At 44.1% G+C, this 19,104-nt stretch overlaps 1 protein-coding gene across 1 annotated transcript; it reads right to left on the bottom strand.

The window, feature by feature from the left end:
* Positions 1 to 485: 485 nt before the first annotated feature.
* Positions 486 to 13,230, bottom strand: LOC119951688 (tumor necrosis factor ligand superfamily member 10-like). The gene is made up of 5 exons (XM_038774914.1): positions 12,956 to 13,230; positions 9,748 to 9,897; positions 7,997 to 8,042; positions 7,518 to 7,598; positions 486 to 1,002 (listed from the first exon to the last, which is right to left on the bottom strand). Exons 1-5 carry the CDS (start codon positions 13,121 to 13,123, stop codon positions 569 to 571), a joined length of 879 nt encoding a protein of 292 aa, XP_038630842.1. The 5' UTR covers positions 13,124 to 13,230; the 3' UTR covers positions 486 to 568.
* Between the last annotated feature and the right edge of the window lie 5,874 nt (positions 13,231 to 19,104).

Raw genomic sequence — 19,104 nt, 5'->3', positions numbered from 1 at the left:
CAACAGATCAATGGACTCAGCCCATGCACTTTTGTCAGATTTAGATATGTCCAGTGTACGTGACTCCGAATCTGGGCGTAACTTTAGAGGGAGGTTTTCTTCCGTGTGCCATTTGTAGTCAAACTGTAAAGGTGTTCTTTATATTCACATTGATAATGTTGCTACTGGCAGCACGGGAAATCTTTGAGTGGGATATTAATTTTTTAAATATTGTGTAATCATACTATCTGATACCATGGCCGGGTATTTCCACCACTTCCCCCGCCCGGGTGTGTTTTCCAGCGGTGAAGGCGGTTTGTCATTGGCCCCTGGTGGGGTCCTCCGGTCCCACCAAAGGTCAATGGCCATTTGCATTGCTTGCCGGCTACACCGCCAGAGAAGCCGCCACAAGGGGGGGGGGGGGGGGGGGGGGGGTTTGGCCTCGGCAGGACAAGAATATCCCGATTGTGGGAAGGGCCGGAAAATCACTGCCCATAACTGATTCCTAAACTTACTGAGCAAATTTAATATCAGCTGTTCTTCAGAATTTCAGTTTACACTGATGCAATGACAGGTTTGACCATTCCATCTAAAAAATCATGAAAGCACCAAAATATGTTGCCCCCTCATTAACATTTACAGCACTTGCATTTGTTACTTTTATGAATATTTTGTCCCCTTGCTCCAGTTCAAAGGCGGCTCCTTGAAAACTTGTGTACACATCAAACTTGGATTCTTTTGACCAACATTTGGTGAAAATAGCTTTAGTTAAAAGAAGAGGCTTGTAATAATTCATGGACATCTTGTAAAGGTACTGCAGAAAGAGATTGTATTGCTGATCCTCTCCATCTGGTTTCTGTACATGCCAGAAATAAACATGGGAGTATATGTAGTAGATGCCATCTTTGGGAATGGTAATTTCTCCACCATGGTATTTCATGGCACCCTGATGCACTGCAAATCCTTTTACGTCATTCCAGTAGAGTACATCATGTCCATTTACCCGAGTAAAGTAAGATGGCACTGCCAAGAAAATTTCAAAATATTGAGTTAAACATCTCTTTAAAGAAATTACATCAAAAACTCTCCTGTGATATTGCTCACAAGTCAGAAGGTGCACAATCGTAAAAAGACAGGGGCATTGCATCAGGCAACAATGGCCCGGAATTTGCTGCAAACAGCATTCGCATTTCACTTTGTGTACCGATGCACAGGGACGTTGGCTAACTTGGCAGTGGAGATGCCCAGTCATCTGCCATCTGATCCAATGTGTGCCACCTACAGGAGATCTGTAGTGTCTGTAACATAAAGACTCTTCAACCAATCAGATGGAAGGATCCCCTCTGAGCCATGCAGACTGCAACCTTGGAAGTTAAAAAACGGAATACAAGTTACATGTAAATCATTTACAGGAAGCAAAATAAAGATTGGAGCTTTCGCTCCGGATTAAGGAAGAGACAAAAGAGAAAAGCAGAAAAACTAAAATAAAGCATGAATTTTCTTCTGAAAGATTGAGACTCCACACACAATTATTACAGGATAGAAGGAGGCCATTTAGTCTTTTAGGTCTGTGCTAGCTCTGCATGGGAGCAAAGTACCTGGTGTCATTCCCCCCCCCCCCCCCCCACCTTCTCCCCATAATCCTGCATTCTTCCTTTATCATAACAATCCAATTCCCTCATGAATGCCTCAATTAAACCTGCCTCCACCATACTCAGGCAACACTTTCCAGATGCTAACCACTTGCTGGGTGAAAAGGTTGCTCCTCGTGTCCCCACTGCTTCTTTTGCCAATTATCTTAAATCTGTGTCCTCTTGTTCCAGATCCTCCTCCCACCAATGGAAACAGTTTCTCCCTATCTACTCTGTGTAGAACGCTCATGAATTTGAAAACCTCTATCAAATCTCCTCTCAACCTTCTCGACTTCCAAATAAAACAGTCCCAACTTCTCCAATTTACCTACGTAACGGAAGTTTCTCATCCGTAGGATAATTCTCATGAATCTTTTCTGCACTCTCTCCAAACTCTAATTGAGGTAGAAACAGTGTTCTAAACAGGTTTTACATAACTGCCTTGCTTGTATATTGTATGCCCCTATTAATAAAGCAGAGAATGCTGTAGGATTCATTAACTTCTCTCTCAACCTGGGACTTCCGGTGACGCAGCAGGAGGCAGTCACGCGTTGGAGGGCTCCCGTTCGGGAACGGCATTGTCGGGGGGTAACGCCCGGTCCAAAGGGCAACGGAGGCAGCAAGAATCGGGAGACAGCACAGGGAGGGGAAATGTCGAAGATCAGCAAAAATAACGGCCGTGAAAAAAGCGGCTGAAAGTCCATCGGGGAGTGGAAAGGTCACCGCGGGATCAGCAAAGAAAATGGAGGCTGGAGCACTGGGGAGGCCGCATTGCTTACGGCTGAAGAAATAACTAAGGTGATGGCCGTGGAAGTCGAGAGGCAGTTTACAAAACACTTGGAGGCAATGAGGAAGGAGATGGGGGCGGTTTGGAAAGTGCTGGTGGAGGAGGCGATTACCCTGGTGAGGACGGCGGTGGCGAGCGTAGTGGCGGAGGTGCGGGAGCAAGGGGAGGCGCTGAACGAAGTGAAAGAGACATTACTGCAGCACAGTAATCAACTTACCTCGCTGGGGAAGGAGATGTGGAAGATGATAGAGATCAACAAGGATCTGCGAGGCAAAATGGAAGACCTGGAAAACAGATCCAGGCGACAGAATTTGAGGATTGTGAGGCTGCCCGAAGGAGTGGAAGGACCGAGGCCAACTGAGTATTTTGCCACGATGTTGGCGAAACTATTGGGCGAGGATCACTCCCGATATGATCTGGATCAGGCTCATCGGTCGTGGAGGCCTGTACCAAAGGCGAGTGAGCCGCCAAGAGTAGTGACTCTGTGCTTCCGTAGGTACAATGTGAAGGAGAAGGTTCTGTGCTGGGCTAAGCAGAAGCGAGTGGTGCAGTGGCTGGAGCTGGTATATGCGTATACCAGGACTTCACGGTGGAGCTGGCGAGAACACCTGTTCAACCAGGTGAAGAGGTACTGCACATTAGCAAGGTGCAGCGTGGCATTGTATATCCAGTGAAGCGGAGGGTGACCTTCAAGTTTAAGGACTTTTATTTTGGGATTTTGGAAGCAGCGGAGGAGTTTGCGAAGGCAGAAGAACTGTGGCAGAATTGAGAAATGGTCATGTACCGATGTAGCCTCATGACTGTATTTTTTCTTTTTTTTTGTTTCACTGCGTGCTGTTGTATGAATGATATGAAAATTGCTTATTGTCACGAGTAGGCTTCAATGAAGTTACTGTGAAAAGCCCCTAGTTGCCACATTCCGGCGCCTTTTCAGGGAGGCTGGAACGGGAATTGAACCGTGCTGCTGGCCTGCCTTGGTCTGCTTTAAAAGCCAGTGATTTAGCCCAGTGTGCTAAACCAGCCCTAGTGGGCTATAGGAGCCAACGTTGTATATATTTCGACAAGGGAAGAAATGGGACTTTCAGTCGTAATGAGGGTTCTTTGGGGTCTGGATGTGTATGCCGGGTTTGTGTGCTAAAGGGGACTTCTGGGTTTTTCCTGGGGCCGGGCAAGGGGGAAAAGAGACCTGGCGGGGGCCTCCACGCTGGCCGGTTTAAGCCGGCCAGTGAACGGGGGTGAGGTGGGGGAGGGGGCTGCGGCCATTGGAGCCTGGCAGAACAGGGTCCGAGGGGTCTAGCCGGGGTGGAAAGTTGGGGGGAAGGAACCGAGGTTGGGGGGGGGGGGGGGGGGGGGGGGGAGGATTTTTATGAGAGGAAGTGGAGGGGAGCGGGGGGGGGTTACAACTCTTGGGTGTCATTTACTGTACTCTTTTGGAGGTTGGATGACGTTGAGTGTCGTTGGGGGGGGGGGGGGGACAATGGTGACCATGGGCGATTCCGGACTCCTTTCTATTTTTCGCCTTTGTTTTTTTTTCCACCGTGGGAGGGTTTGTTTTATTTGATGCATATATTGACAGGTGGGCCGTTGATTGGGTGGTGGGAGGATGGGATCGTTGTTGATGTTAAGGGTATTGACTTTGTATCTGTTACCGTTTACTACTTGTTGGTGGGGTGCAACTTTTGAAGGAAAATGTGAAAATGGAGAATAAAAGCATTTTTTAAAAACTTCTCTCTAAACTGTCCTGTCACCTTCAATGACGTATGTACATGTACACCCAGGTCCTCTGCACCACCATGCTTTTTGGAATTGTACCCTCTATTTTATAATGGCTCTCCACATTCTTCCTTCACACTTCTCTGCATTAAATTTCATTAGCCCAGTCCAATAATGTGTTCATTTGAAGTTCAACACTATCCTCCTCAAGTTCATAATGCTTCCAGGTTTTGTATCATTTGCAAATTTTAAAACTATGCCTGGTACAAGGTCAATCATTTGTCCTGTTTTTGCTGGCAGCCTACTGTTGTTAGCAAAGCAAAATTTGGGTCTATATATTGTAATTTTATGCTAATGCATGGAGATATGTCCCCTTTAAGCTTCAAAGTCTAAGTGCAACATAAATAATTAGAATAATTAATTATAAGACGGGAACAAGTCAGTCAGCTCAACCAGTCACATGCCAGCAATTATCAGCCATGTGATGCAAGCAGCCCTACTCACACTGACACACCCTATTCCCACATCCCTTCATCTCCTGCTCTTATGTAAACATTGGGTAAATGAATACAAAGGTCAATTAAAAAACTGCCCAAAGACTGTATTCAGTATTGTGTGCCACTGGAGGCCCTTGGCTTTTTATATATTACTTAGATGTGACACAGAAGCATGTCACAGGAATGTGACAGATTAGAAATGCAGATCTACAACTTTTAGAACACCGATTTTAAGTTCTCAAACATCTTACCAATCTTTTTCTGTAAAAACGTAACAGTGTTCTAGCCAAATCTTCCTCAGTGTGGGGAACGATTAGTACATCCTGCATATGCCTGAACAACTCTTTAGAGCCATCAAAACTGAAGAAATCCCAAGTCTTAGGTTTGCAATCCTGAATCTAACTGAGAATTTACCTGGTACCATAGATCTTCCTCCTCGTCCCATACCTAGGAAGGTATTGACAGCCCTGGACCTCTACTGAATTGGTTTGTGATTGTGCCTGACAAAGTATTGCAGAGGTTTACCTTCTTAAGTCTGGCTGGCCTGGAAACTGTCCTGCTCTTAATACCTGCCAGGAAGTATTTATTGGCTGATAATCAATCTTCTAATTGAATTACGAACAGGCCTCCTGAAGTGGGAATTGAACCCAGAGCCTCTAGCCTAGGAGGTAAAGGTGCTACCTATTGAACCACACAAGACCTCCGTGCCATAGATAATAACATAAATGATCAAACTTCAGGTGGTATGTGAGCCAAGAAGTTAGCCAAGCAGCTTTAATATAATCTTCTTTCCTTTTTCAACTCTTCTTCTTATGTACTCTTCTTTTTGTCTGGAATTTACAAGTGGTTTCAATCACTGGAGAAAGCCAGAACTGAAGTGAAAGAGGAATGTGCGTATTTGTAATGTTAAAGAAAACCCATAAAACTGTGGGGTCTATTCTTTTCAGAGAACCTGTATTAATGTTTATGAATGTTGAGAGAAAACCACCTCCAGTTTTAACCCTCCAACAAAAGCAAGAGGAAATGAGGGAATCACTGACAACGTGACTACCTTATCTAAAGATAAGGGGCTAGATTCTCCCTCCGGGGAGAATGGTCTCCAATGGGACAGAGTATCGGGCATCGGGGCAATGTTTAAAAACATTAGGGTTTCGCTACTTGGACCATGCCAAAGAGATGTAAGTGCACCAAGTGCATTCCAAGTGCACTAAGTGCATTCAATGATTTCACTGCACTTACTTCTCCTTGATGTGGTCAATGTTTACAAACATTGGGGTTTTACCACTTAGGCCACGGGACCTCGTTATCGGGCCACCTGCTCATGGCGGCAGCCAGATAGCAGAATTCCCTGGGAATTTCCCATATTCCACGCCACACATAAATTTGCATGCCGTGGAACACGGAATTGCATCCCACATTACGACCGCAAGGGGTTTGTAAAACTGATGCAATTCAGCTTTGGTGGGGGAACATAGAGTTGGATTCTCCGGGTTCAACGAACAGCCAGAGACTGCAAATTTCTGACGAAATTGGGAGCGGCGCCGCTTCCACAATGCTCTGCCTCCTCCAAAACGGCGTACTGGCAGAGTACGCCGTGCCACGTATCGACGGCCTCAGGCCATTGCCTGAGGCCCGCCCCTCACTGCTCCGCCCCCAACCGGCTGAGTTCCCGACGGCATGGGACACATGTGGTCTTATCCGTCAAGAACTCGACGTGGCGGCTGCGGACTCAGTCCAGTGCCGCCACAGTCGGGGGAGGGATGATCCGCGGGTAGCGGGGACATAATCAGGGCACTGTGGTGAGCCTGTCTGGGGGCGCGAACCGGCCAAAGGAGGGGAATGATTTTGTGGGACTTGCCCACGAGCGGCCTCCGTCATGAAGCACGCCGCGGGCACTGCAGGCCATCGCTGTGCGCATGCGCGGCCACGGACCCGCTAATTCTCTGGAGCGGATCGGCAATTAGAAACTGCTGCTCTACGCTGCTTCCCTGCTAGCCCCCAGAAAAACCTGGTGTAAAACGGCACCGTTCCCACGCCGGCGTGGGGACATAGTCCCAGAATTGGAGAATCCAGCCTGTAGTCTCCAAACGGAGAATCCAGCCCAGCGTGTCTACGATTCTCAGGCAGAATGAAAAATTATGATCATTTGCATGAAACTTCCAACAAATGCAGGTTATAGATGGACTAGGTTTAGATTTCTACCAAGAGTGGATACAGCTCCTCAAACATTGCTAAGAAAACCATTATATCACAGCAGTTTTAAACAGAGAGCTTAGTCTTTAAATGAAGTGTGGCATAGTGTTTGAGATCCCAGGCTAAAGGAACATCTAAGAACTATCACCTGACACTTTGAGTAGTACATGCCTCTTACTTGGACCTATAGATAGTAATTTGTGCTCTAATTGCCTTAACTCCAACCTTGAAAAGAGTACTCCTGCACCTGTATTTAGTATTTTTCACAGCAGGCATCCTCCTGGTATTTCTGAGTGGGATTACCAATAAAGGGGCAATGTTATGCCAAATTTGGCACACACTCACTAGGAAATTTCACAAATGACCCTTAGCTAGCACAGAAAGAAAACGTATTTCCCATCACTTTAGCCTCAGAGTCAGAAGTGAAAAAACAAACATTATGTCACCCTATCGCTAGTAAATGAATCTTTTGTAAAATTGAGGAACTTTAAAACTCCAAAGAGACTATCAAATGATATAACTGTTTGTACTTTTAATTGGAATTTACGTAACCAATGAAGGGAAATTTGCCTGAAAATGAAGTGGTGAATATCATATTCAGTTTGTTCAGATCAGTAAATGTAGGAAGTGAAAGTATTGAGTTGTATATTTTGGTGAAAAATGAATTAGATTTTTCCATGAATGCAATGGAATTGTTTAATGCAAAGTATTGCTTACCATTCTTTGGAGGCTTGTTTCTTTGCTGGGCAATTAAATGGATAGCTGGTTTGTCAGCACCCAGGAATGTTGCATTGTGCGCTACAAGAAAAAAAACTGTTAAAGTCTCTCAATCTAACTTAATACAATTACTTCAAATCTTTTTTGGCAACTCAGCAACGTGTTGACAATTAATATACTATTCATCAGAATAGCTATTTGTTGCTCTCTCAAAAAATGGGGAACTCCAACTCTCAGCTTAATAGTGGCAGAGCCATGCCTTCTAAGCATAGACAAAGAAGAGAAAGTTGATCTAGTTCTGATGTGAGGCATACTCAGAGGATTTCTTTAAATGGGTAGGGAAAAGAAACAGATGAAGCCCAGACTTCTGCCGTCTAATCCTTTGCTGCATTGTATATCTCAAACAGATTGCCTGACAGTCTACCGGACACCTTCAAAATTAAAGTGAACAACCATGTCTCTATTTTAGTAAACCTCACCTTTCAATTCCTTGTATATTAAATTTCTCACATCAGATTGCAGACGCTGAAAAATAATGAAATGCAAAAAACATTTTAAGAAAATTTTCCATTGCAAAGTGTACACAAATAAAGTTAAAGGTGATTTAGCTTAACTTTTATTAAACAATTAACTGTCTGTTTGGGGGACTTGACTAAAGGGCTCAGCAGAGCGAAAGTACCTGGCTATTTACATTCATTTGATGATGTGTAGTAGTTTTTACCTTACTGGACCAACTCAGGTTATTCTGAAAAAATGACTTCAATCTATATTTCATTCAAGAGTACATAAAGTTCATTTTGCACAGAAAAACAGATGCTTCACAGAAAGGACATGCACTGTTACGGGCGCTACTCAGCATAAACTTTGAAATTTGTCTGGATGGACAAATTAAAATGGGCTGAATGGCTTTCCTTACCGATAATTACCTTGCGATTTCAGACAGATATTCGATGAACAGACAGGCAAGAGCCATGTCAACACACAAACATGTCAAGGTTCAGAACCCACAGGCTCTGAACAAATGGACATCTGCACAAATGGCATAAGCATGGTGTTAAGCGAGGTGAGATCCGTGAGGTGCAGTGGTCCATTAGCAGCAGCATAAATGTACTCCACCACCAGCTTACCTTATTGCCTGACATATCCCTCATTATCAAGCCAACTGACCAACAATGGTTCAGTGAAGAGCATGGCAGAACATGTCAGAGACAGCCTTAATTTTTATCTTGAATTCTATTATATTGAACTAACTCCAGCGTATTTGGAATCTTCAGACAATGGTTCAGTAATGTATTTTTGATGAATTAAGCAGTGTTACTAATATGCTATCTGCAATTAAACCTGCATTCACAAAACAAATGATTGTATATCATTGCAATATATTTTTAGAAACTTACAATGTTAACATACGCTACATTCACTTGTATGTTCTAATGGGAATTTATAATTCTTGGTGATTAAAGATATGAAACAAATGTCTATCTGTCATAATGCATAATCCATCCAGTGCAAAATTTCCCGCTTGGTTTCTAGATCAACCCCTCCGCTCCTGACACTGTTTACCAGCCTTTTCTCACATCTATCTATTTTCTAACAATTCTATCATGCTATCATCTGCCACCCAAACTTCAACTTTATCCAAAGCTCTGCCATCCTATTCTCTCCTGCACTGTCCTCCCTGCCCATCAACTCTGTTCTCACTGATGTGCACAGATTTCCTGTCCAACTGCACCAAATTTAAAATCACTATTCTCATTTACATATGGATTCAATATCTCACTCCCTTCTCTTTCTGAAATATTCTCCAGTCTTACATAACCTTCATAATGTCCTTTCCTCAGAATCTGGCCTTTTCATCACTTTTTGCTGCCACTGGTAAGAGAGCACTCAGCCACTTTTGTCCTACTATCTGGTCGTCTCTTCTGCGCCTCTCTCTCGCTCTTAATTTTCGGTTTCAAAACTCACCTTTTAAAACAGGTTTTTGGCCAACCTCCTAAACCTTTCCCACATCAGCACCAATGAAGTGCCTGGGGACATTTTACATCAAAGGCCCAATATAAACAAACATTTTTGCTATTTCTCCTCTTGAAACTTATATTTTTAATATCATTTTAGCCATTTAATATTAAATGAATACAGTTAACGTTAAGTGGCTTCAAAGGTAAAGTTTCTTTTAAATATTCAAATAAAGTACTCTAACAACAAGGATGAAAATCAATAGAGTACTTACCTGGTTTATTAGAAACTTAACATTCTTGAGCCAACTGTCACACAGAAAATCTTCAACGGGCACTTCACCCTTTCCCAAATGATCAATGTAGGAATTCATGTACTGGAGACAGCGCCCTGGATAATTATCAGAGTTCAATTTCTGCTGCATCTGTTTATGAAATAGAAATTATTAATTTGCTATGCTTAGCTTTATTTTATGTTTTTCTTACCTCTTGCCTCCTCTCAAGGTGGAGATAGCTGGAGCAGGGAGGTCCTGCTGACCCTCCTGTACCTCACCCAGTTAGCCATTCTTTTAAATCTAAAATCGAATGTGAATGTTGACCGACGGAATAATAAAGGCATCACAGTCAACTTGCCAAAATGGCTACACAATGCATTCACTAACCCAGTGCGAATTCCCAAGGAGTCACTAAGTATAATTCAGGAGGGAAACCACAGATGATTTTCCTCCCCCTCGCCCAACAACACTGCTTCCATCATTATCCTGCTGAGATCACATAACACAACTTGAACAAAAGCCAAGGTCAGGACCACAACTGGTAGTACATACGTACCCACCCGCTGTATCTTTTGTGAAGGGGGAAGAGAAATACTTTCTTGGAGATATTTTCATGCTTCCGATGGTGAACTAAGTTAGGAAGAAGTGAAGCTTGCCGTGGTTAGTTTAATAATGCACTGCGTCATAGCACAGATAAGTCAATTTCCAACCCAATGAGTATCCAATTTTAGTCAAGCAAAGTACTGACACATAAACAGAAAAAACATACACCAGATCAATCACTCCTCCGAACAAATGGATGTGGCCCAACACTGTGCCAACCTGGCTTAGCTGGCCCATCCGAGCTGGACAATCGGCAGTCGCCGTGAAAAACGGCGAGCAGCGATTCATCCGAGCGGGGGTTGGGAGAATCGCGGGGGTGCCAGGGCAGCGAGTCATGAGTCGCCTGGCCCTCCCGTTATTCTCCCACCAGGCGTGGGGAGCGGAGAATCGCGCCCCACATCTTTTTGGACACAAAGGGGCAATTTAACATGGCCAATCCACCTAACCTAACATCTGTGGGCTGTGGCAGGAACTCGGAGCACCCGGAGGAAACCCATGCAGACACGGGGAGAACGTGCAGACTCCGCACAGGTAGTGACCCAAGCCGGGACACGAACCTGGGAACCTAGAGCAATGACGCAACTGTGCTAACCACTGTGCTACCATACAATTTCTTCCGGAAACTAAATACACCAAAAGAAAAAAGATTGTTTTTTTATCTTATTGCTTTGTATGGGATTTTGCTTCGTGCAAATTTGGCGCTGCATGTGTCTACACAGAATCCCTATAGTGCAGGTGCAACGGCTATTGATTTAAATAAACCAATACATGTCAACAACTTTGAAATGTTCTGAAAGAATTATGAGGTGCTTTATAAATTCAAATTTGAAGGAGTTTTCTCCACTGATCAAACAGAAGAAAGGAAAAGGAACCTAAAAATTAAAAATAATCTGACAAAATAAAACATGACAGAGATAGGAATAAAAATAGTGAGATGGATTCAATAAGTAAACACAAGTCCTTATATTCTGATCCACAACCTAAAGCTCTGTGGGTCATAAATGAATGCCAAATTTACCTACTTATCTAGAACCATAGAAAGGCCATTTTGACTCTTTCCTCAGAACCAGCACCAGAGAAACTGATTCAATGGTAAAATAGCTATTTTAAGTTTCTTTCTTAACAAGTAGAACTCATTTGACACTTTCAAAAGAAGCCTGTTTTGCAGAACTTGTGGTGGTACGTGAAAACCAGGACTTTGAATGTACGAGCTGAAAGGTATGATTTTTTTAAAAAGCAAATAGAAGTTCATCAACTGTCATGCCAATTAGTGCTGGATATTTAAATAAAAACAGAAACAGAAACTGCCAGCAAGACTCAGCAGGTTTGACAGCTTGTCTATGCCTTCTTCAGAACTCTGCTGAGTCTGTCCAGTATTTTGTTTTTATTTTAGATTTTCAGCATCCAAAATGTTGTGCTTTTATTTTACCGGATATTTAAATACCTGGACAGGGCTGTCTAAAATAAATTATCTCAAACATTAAGTGTGATGTGGGGGAAAAAAGAATGAGAGGGTGACATGGTGGCGCAGTGGTTAGCACTGCTGCCTCACAGCACCGAGGACCTGGGTTCGATCCCGTCCCCAGGTCACTGTCCATGTGGAGTTTGCACTATGCTCCCCGTGTCTGCATGGGTCTTACCCCCACAATCCAAAAAGATGGGCAGGGTAGGTGAATGGGGCATGCTAAATTGCCCTTTAATTGGAAAAAAAAGAATTGGGTACTCCAAATGTATTTTTAAAAGAATGATTTCAGGAAATGATGCCCTGTTACATGGAGTTTACTGTGGAACTGAGGAGCGTGTGGGCATGTTTCATGACTGCGAGTGGATTTCACTATGCCCTGGCTGAGGCTGCACCGGTGTCCTGAGTATTGGTGCAGAGGTACAGAGAGAGAGCTTTATGTCTCAGCACGCTGCGTGTATATGTGGGTTTCAATGCAAAGACCAGAATAGCACGGGTGTCGGAGTGAAATTCTGAAATTAACATAAGTGAAATTGTGCGAATTCCATTGTCCGGACTAGAATTGAGCCTGGGTGTGAATTTCAGAATGACTGGGGCTGACATGTTGCCCACACGAATTTCAGCTGGGAGACAGGAGGGTTTGGTGTCAGGGCTCTTTAATTCGGGTTGTCTGTAGCGACCACAGTGTTGTTTTGTCTGCGGAATGATTCACTCCAAAACAGGTTTCAGAATTCCCCCAACCCCACCCACTTCCAAGGGCGTCTAAAATTCAGCAAGCCGCACGGACAAGCTGTTGCTTTCGTTTCCGCCAAGTTAACTTCGAATATAACTCCTTTGCAGAAACTCTGAACTGTACGCGGGGTCTGCGGCAGGATTAAAAAGTTGGGGGGCGGGGGTGGTATACGTCTTTTTAAAACAAGCTCTCTTCCGAACTGGAAATCTCCAGAGTGCTGGGACAGTCTGGCTGTTTGATGTGCTGCTCCTGATCTGGCGCCTTGCTCCCAATCTTAAATTAATTAATTAACTTGCTTCCCCCCAACCGTTGAGTTTATAGTTTGTACATAAAAAACTGCAGACCCGCACACCCGTGAGTGCATTGAGTATATCTTACAGGAGGAGCCAGGAGTTTGCTTCCGCCCTTACCTGGTCGATCTGATCAGTGAAATAGCAGAAAAAGTAGCAAGTTACACAGATTTCTACAAAAGCTACAAATCCCAAAATCGGCACGACGATGCCCCATTTTCCCTTCTCGGCGGCCACGGGTTTCCCGCCCAGTTTCTGGTAATCGTAATCCGCCGGCGGTGAGGACATTTTGTTTGCCCGATAGTGTGAATTTTCAACAAGGCTCTTTGAGTGGGACAAGCTGGGAAATGACCCAAAATGTCGCAAAGCGGAATCCACACCAATGGGCCAAAAGGGGGCGTCTCTGAGCTCAGCGATGCTCCACCTTTGATTGGATTTCCAGCACGGGGAGCAACCTGGTGACTCAAACCCTCCCAGAATTTAGCCAAGAGTGTTTAAAGTCCTTCCCAAAATCAAACTCGTGCTACACCAACCAGCAAGTTTTAAAAAGATCGAATATTTAACACTCCCAGTTCAGCACTCCCTGAGCATGAGAATGTCATGGAGAACATTGAGTCTACGAGTTCTGAGGAGATCAGCCAGAGTCAGAAGAAAACTTAATCTACTCAATTTGTGCTTGCTGTTCTTGTGAATGTGTATATAATTTATATATATAAAATGTTAAACCAGTTTTTAAAAATACTGTTATACTTATAGGCTAATGATATCACATGTAAATATACTGATAATGTATTAATTTATTCCTTCAAAGGAAAGGTGATGTTGTGATATCATGGTTGTGTTGTAATTCACTAAACTGACCACTAGGAGTCTCATTAGTATATAAGTGAATGTTAGAGTCAGCTGACCTCAGACTGACTGGAGAGCTGGAAGTGAGGTCGCTTGTGCATGTTTATACTGTTATTCATCTTGTTTTGTATATAGTTGACCCTTAGTTAATAAATTATTTATAGCTTGAGCTACAAGTGTTCTTGTAATATAAATCATGCCACCCGACAAGAACATTACTTGGTAGCAGGACTGGATGGTATTAAACTCGGAGGAAATAAAAACTATCAGCCTGCCACGAGGTCCACAGAGATTTGAAGATTTTGCAGACTGCCAGAATTAGCAACATTGAGTCGTTGAAGCCACCAATGAGTCTCAAATTTCATGGTAATGTGGACAGCAACTGGCATGTGTTGAAACAACAATTTAATCTACTTCTTACTGCAGTAAATTTAGGAGATCAATCAGATTTGCGTTACGCAGTGATTCTCCTAACAGTGGCAGGGTCCAAAGCCGTTGCTGTGTTTAATACGTTTATATTTGCAAAAGATGAAGATAGTAAAAATTTTACCTAAGTAATTTGAAAAAGTGAAAGGGAAAATTGCTTGTCACAAGTAGGCTTCAAATGAAGTTACTGTGAAAAGCCCCTTGTCGCCACATTCCGGAGCCTGTTCGGGGAGGCTGGTCAGGGAAGATTTGGAGATTAGATGGACATTGCACCCCCAGAAAGAATGAAATTTATGAACACTATGTGTTTAGATCACTTTTACAGAAGACATGAGTCCATTTCATCACTGATTTAAAGTTAAAAGCTAAAACCTCTAATTTTGCTGCGGTGGAATCTTTCATGACCAGATTGTGTTTGGTGTGAATGAAAATAAGCTGAGGGAACGGTTGCTGAGGGAATCGGAGCTATCTTTGGAACAAACGGTTAAGATTTGTCAAGCTGGACCTCCGGTGACAGAAATGTGCTGAACAGACGCACATCAGGTGGTTGTCCTCCCAACTTTTACACACATTTTATCCGAAAAACCAATAATAAAACAACCCCAATGGAAGAAAAACGAATAACAGGGGGAAGAAAATGCCAGCAAATGGGAGCTCAAGAGGCCAAAGGGATAGCAGAAGTGATGGAAAGGGCCACGAATAATGAGTGGACAAACCCGGCGGACCCACGAGGCGAGGAGGCCCTGGCTGCCCAAGAGAGGGGGAGACCATCGACCCGAGCATCAGTCTCCCCTTCGCTACCAGGAGATGGATGGAGAACCTTCCTAAAGAAGAATCTGGCTGCCATGAAGGAGGAGATTGGAATCGTGATCCAGGCGACGGTGAAGGTGATGATGACGGAGGCGATGGTCTCCCTACAAAGGATGATCAACGGACCTCGAGAGAGAGAGCCTCGACAGACCAGTGGCAGGATCGTTGCTCTGGAAGCATTGGTTGAAAAGGTTGGTGGCGGTGCAGGGGAGCTTGAATTGGAGGTCAAGAACCAGGAAAATAGGTCCCAATGGTAGGATCATGGGCCTACCGGAAGGCATCGAGGGCAGAGACCCGACAGACTATATGACCCAAATGCTGGGCAACCTAATCATGAGGGACGGCTTCCCCAACCCCCAGAACTCGATAGGACACACAGATCACTCAGACCGAAGCCCAAGGTGAGAGCAATCATTGCGAAGCTGCACTGATACCAGGTCGGCTAGACAGACAAAAGCGCACACATGGTTAGGACATAGAATCTGTATCTATTAGGACATTGGGACAGATCTCGCAAAAATAAGGGCTGAGTTTAATCAGGCAAAGTCGGCGCTTTATAAAAGCGGGGTGCGATTTGGCATATTATTCCCAGACAGACTCTGGGTCATGCACCAGAGCTGTGATGAAGATCACACTGTCCGCAAAATTCAGTTTAGAATAAGGACATGTATAAATAAGCGGCAGAAATTAATGCATCAAATAAGTACACCATCCTAGGGTTGGAAGAGGGTTTTCCACAAAGAATTGGGGCAATTCGTCGGCTGTTCCAAGACCTGTTCAAGGCCAACAGTGACTGGGGAAAGGGGGAGAGAATCCCCCCCCCCCCCCCCCCCCCCCCCCCCCGGCCGAACCCACAGGGCATGCAGTGAAAGCCACAGAAGGAGGGAAAAATGGAAGGGGAAAAAAAGATGAGAACAGCTCAGCGACAGAACACCCAGGGCAGAAGAGGGGGATACCCAGGGGGGAATGGGAGAAGATATATATCAAAAAAGATGTATATCCGTAGGATACTGTATAAATTGTAAACATTTGGACAAAAAACTTTCACTCTGTAAAATTGAAAATGCCAACAAAAACATTTTAAAAAAAGATTTGTCAGGCTCACGAGCGAGCAGCACGGCATTCTAAAATGTTTCTCAGTAATGGCGGTGTCTCCTTGGAGGAAAGCACTCTGGTTGCCGCCCTTTTACAAAAAAGGCGGAGAAATTCCAAAAAAGGCAGGAACGTTCCTGCAGCTCCCCGCACACCAACAGGTTAAAGATCAGGACAAAAGTATTTCTGTCAGCACGGTGGAAGACACAGTCTCCTGTGATGAACCAACATTGTTTGTTGAAGTAATAACCGAGAAGAAGAATGTTTTGGAGACATCAAAAAGTTCTCCAGGACTCAAATGCAAACTGATACTCCATTTAAAATAAATATGGCTGCTACCACTTGAAGTGAACGGTACTGTGGCCCAATTGAAGTTAGACACTGGTGCCAAAGCCAATTTAATCAGCATGACTGATTTAAAAAATCTAACATTTCAGCCGATCAGAAGCAATCACAAAATATTTCTGAGAGATTATAATGGTTCAAGTATGGGCAGCACGGTAGCACAAGTGGCTTCACAGCACCAAGGTCCCAGGTTCGATCCCCGCTGGGTCACTCTCTGTGCGGAGTCTGCACGTTCTCCCCGTATCTGCGTGGGTTTCCTCCGGGTGCTCCGGTTTCCTCCCACAGTCCAAAGACGTGCAGGTTAGGTGGATCGGTCATAATAAATTGCCCTTAGTGACCAAAAAGGTTAGCAGGAGTTATTGGGTTACGGGGATAGGGTGGAAGTGAGGGCTTGAGTGGGTCAGTGCAGACTCGACGGGCTGAATGGCCTCCTTCTGCACTGTATGTTCTATGTTCTATTAAATGTGACATGGTGCTTGTGACCTGAGTGTGGTGAGGAAGAGCACAGTTTATTCCATCCCATTCTGTATTGCATCCGAGGACTTGGATTCATTATTAGATGATTAGCCCTGTGAAAAATTAGGTCTAGTGCAGTTTGTTGTGCCTTCTGTGGTGAGTGTGCTGAACACTCAATTTGGCTCTGTTTCTTTTCTAAGCTCTGGAGTCGGCAGGTATCGTTAAGACACCGCCACAAGCTTCAAGGTGAAGTTCAAAGCAATAAAACCAAACACCAATTAGTAAGTCCAAACAACTGAGTTTATTATTACCCATGCACACGCTAAAAGGATTAAACTTATTCCTACCGCTAAATAACTAATACTTATCTCGAAGGAACTGCTGGGTCAGGGAACAAGGCCTCTTGCTCTGCTCTGGTCTGCAGACTTCAGGTTGGTATCAATTAAAAAGGGGTCAGGAGTGCCTATCTCTGGTAGCGATCGTTGGGAGGCACTTACTTGTTGGTGACTGCTGTCCAAAGGCTGGATCAGAAGACTGAACCATGTGTGGGACCTGCCTTTTATAGGTCCCAGGGGATCCGCGCCCCTTTGGGCGGACTCCTTTGCCTGCTTGGAATCGATTGGGTCTTTCCCAATCGATATGTTTGAACCCTCCAATCATGGGGCAGTTCCCTCGGTCGCTGGGGCGGTTCTTGGGACTTATTGTTTGTATCGATCTGTGTTTAACTTGTTTCCATTGTATCTGGGGATCGCCTGGTATCGCCTCATTAGTATGTTAACTGGTTTCTTTTCACAGTGCTGTCTGGTTTCTGCAACAGTCAAAACTGGTTTCTGCAGTCGTCCCAATATACAATCGCTTTGCAAGCTGCTTGCTTTACAACATGTCCATTTTCCCTGCATTCCTTGCAATCTTCCATTTTGTGTTGGGCAGTGGCCACCCCAGGTGGCTACAAGTTGGTATATAGCATCCACAAAGGATTGGATCAACACTGACGATTCTGAGAACATTATAAGCAAATTCAGTGATGTGTTCACTGGTTTTGGTACACTACCATTCATCTGCAAGATACAACTCAAAGAGGATGCAAAACCTGTGCTACAGGCACCAAGAAGCGTACTTGCACCTCTTTGTGATTGCCTCAAAATAGAATGACGGAATAACAAAATTAAAAATAATCAGAAAGGTAGAAGAACCTACCGATGGGTAAACTCCATGGTTTGTGTAAAGAAAAAGAATGACGATATTCACACAGCATGGATCCTAAAGATCTTAACAAAAATATCAAAAGAGGACATTACCAAATACCAAACCCCGAGTAAATCATATGGATTTCTTTCACCTACGAGGGAAAGATTATTTAATGATCATAGACTATTTTTCAAACTATCCCGAAATGGCTCTACTGTCAAGCATAATGGCAAGCAGTGTAATACTGCATACCAAGTCAATCTTTGTTAGACACGGAATTCCTCAAGTTGTCATGAGTCACAACAGTCCTCGTTTTAGCTGTAAAGAGTGGCAACACTTCACAGTCACGTATGATTTCAATCACGTCATATCGAGTCCGTTGTACCCTCAAGCCAAAGGAAAAGCCGAAAAAGGTGTAAATATTGTGAAGCAATTGTTGAGGAAAGCAATAGACAGCCAATCTGATCCATATCTCGCACCATTGAGTTACAGAGCATCACCATTGTCACATGGTAGATCACCAGCAGAGTTACTCATGAATAGAAGGTTGCGTACCACACTTCCATATTTGGCAAAGAAGGCGGAGAATGCAGCGGTACCGCAGGAAATGCAAAACATGAAATCAAAACAAAAGCAGTTCAATGCTAGAGTGATTAGAACTTTACCACCTCTGAGTAGTGATGACATTATGAGAGTAGAAGATTCGGACAATTGGTCAAGAAAAGCCATTGTACTTGAAGAAGTAGAACCTCGTTCCTACAATGTACAGACAGAGGACTAGTTGGTTTTAAGAAGAAATTTCCGCGCACTCTTGAAAACCAAAGAAGACTTCCACAACAATGTGATGGTTGACAAATATACGTCAAAATCAATGTCAGCTGCAGTGTCAAATAGTTCAGCACTCCCTGAGCATGAGAATGTCATGGAGAACATTGAAGGGGCTCGTTTAGGTCACTCAGCTAAATCGCTGGCTTTTAAAGCCGACCAAGCAGGCCAGCAGCACGGTTCGATTCCCGTACCAGCCTCCCCGGACAGGCCCCGGAATGTGGCGACTAGGGGCTTTTCACAGTAACTTCATTGAAGCCTACTCGTGACAATAAGCG

Source organism: Scyliorhinus canicula, chromosome 17, assembly GCF_902713615.1.
Source record: "Scyliorhinus canicula chromosome 17, sScyCan1.1, whole genome shotgun sequence".
Taxonomy (NCBI): domain Eukaryota; kingdom Metazoa; phylum Chordata; class Chondrichthyes; order Carcharhiniformes; family Scyliorhinidae; genus Scyliorhinus; species Scyliorhinus canicula.
The sequence above is the reverse complement of the archived record's forward strand: the minus strand, read 5'-3'. Positions and strand labels throughout refer to the sequence as shown.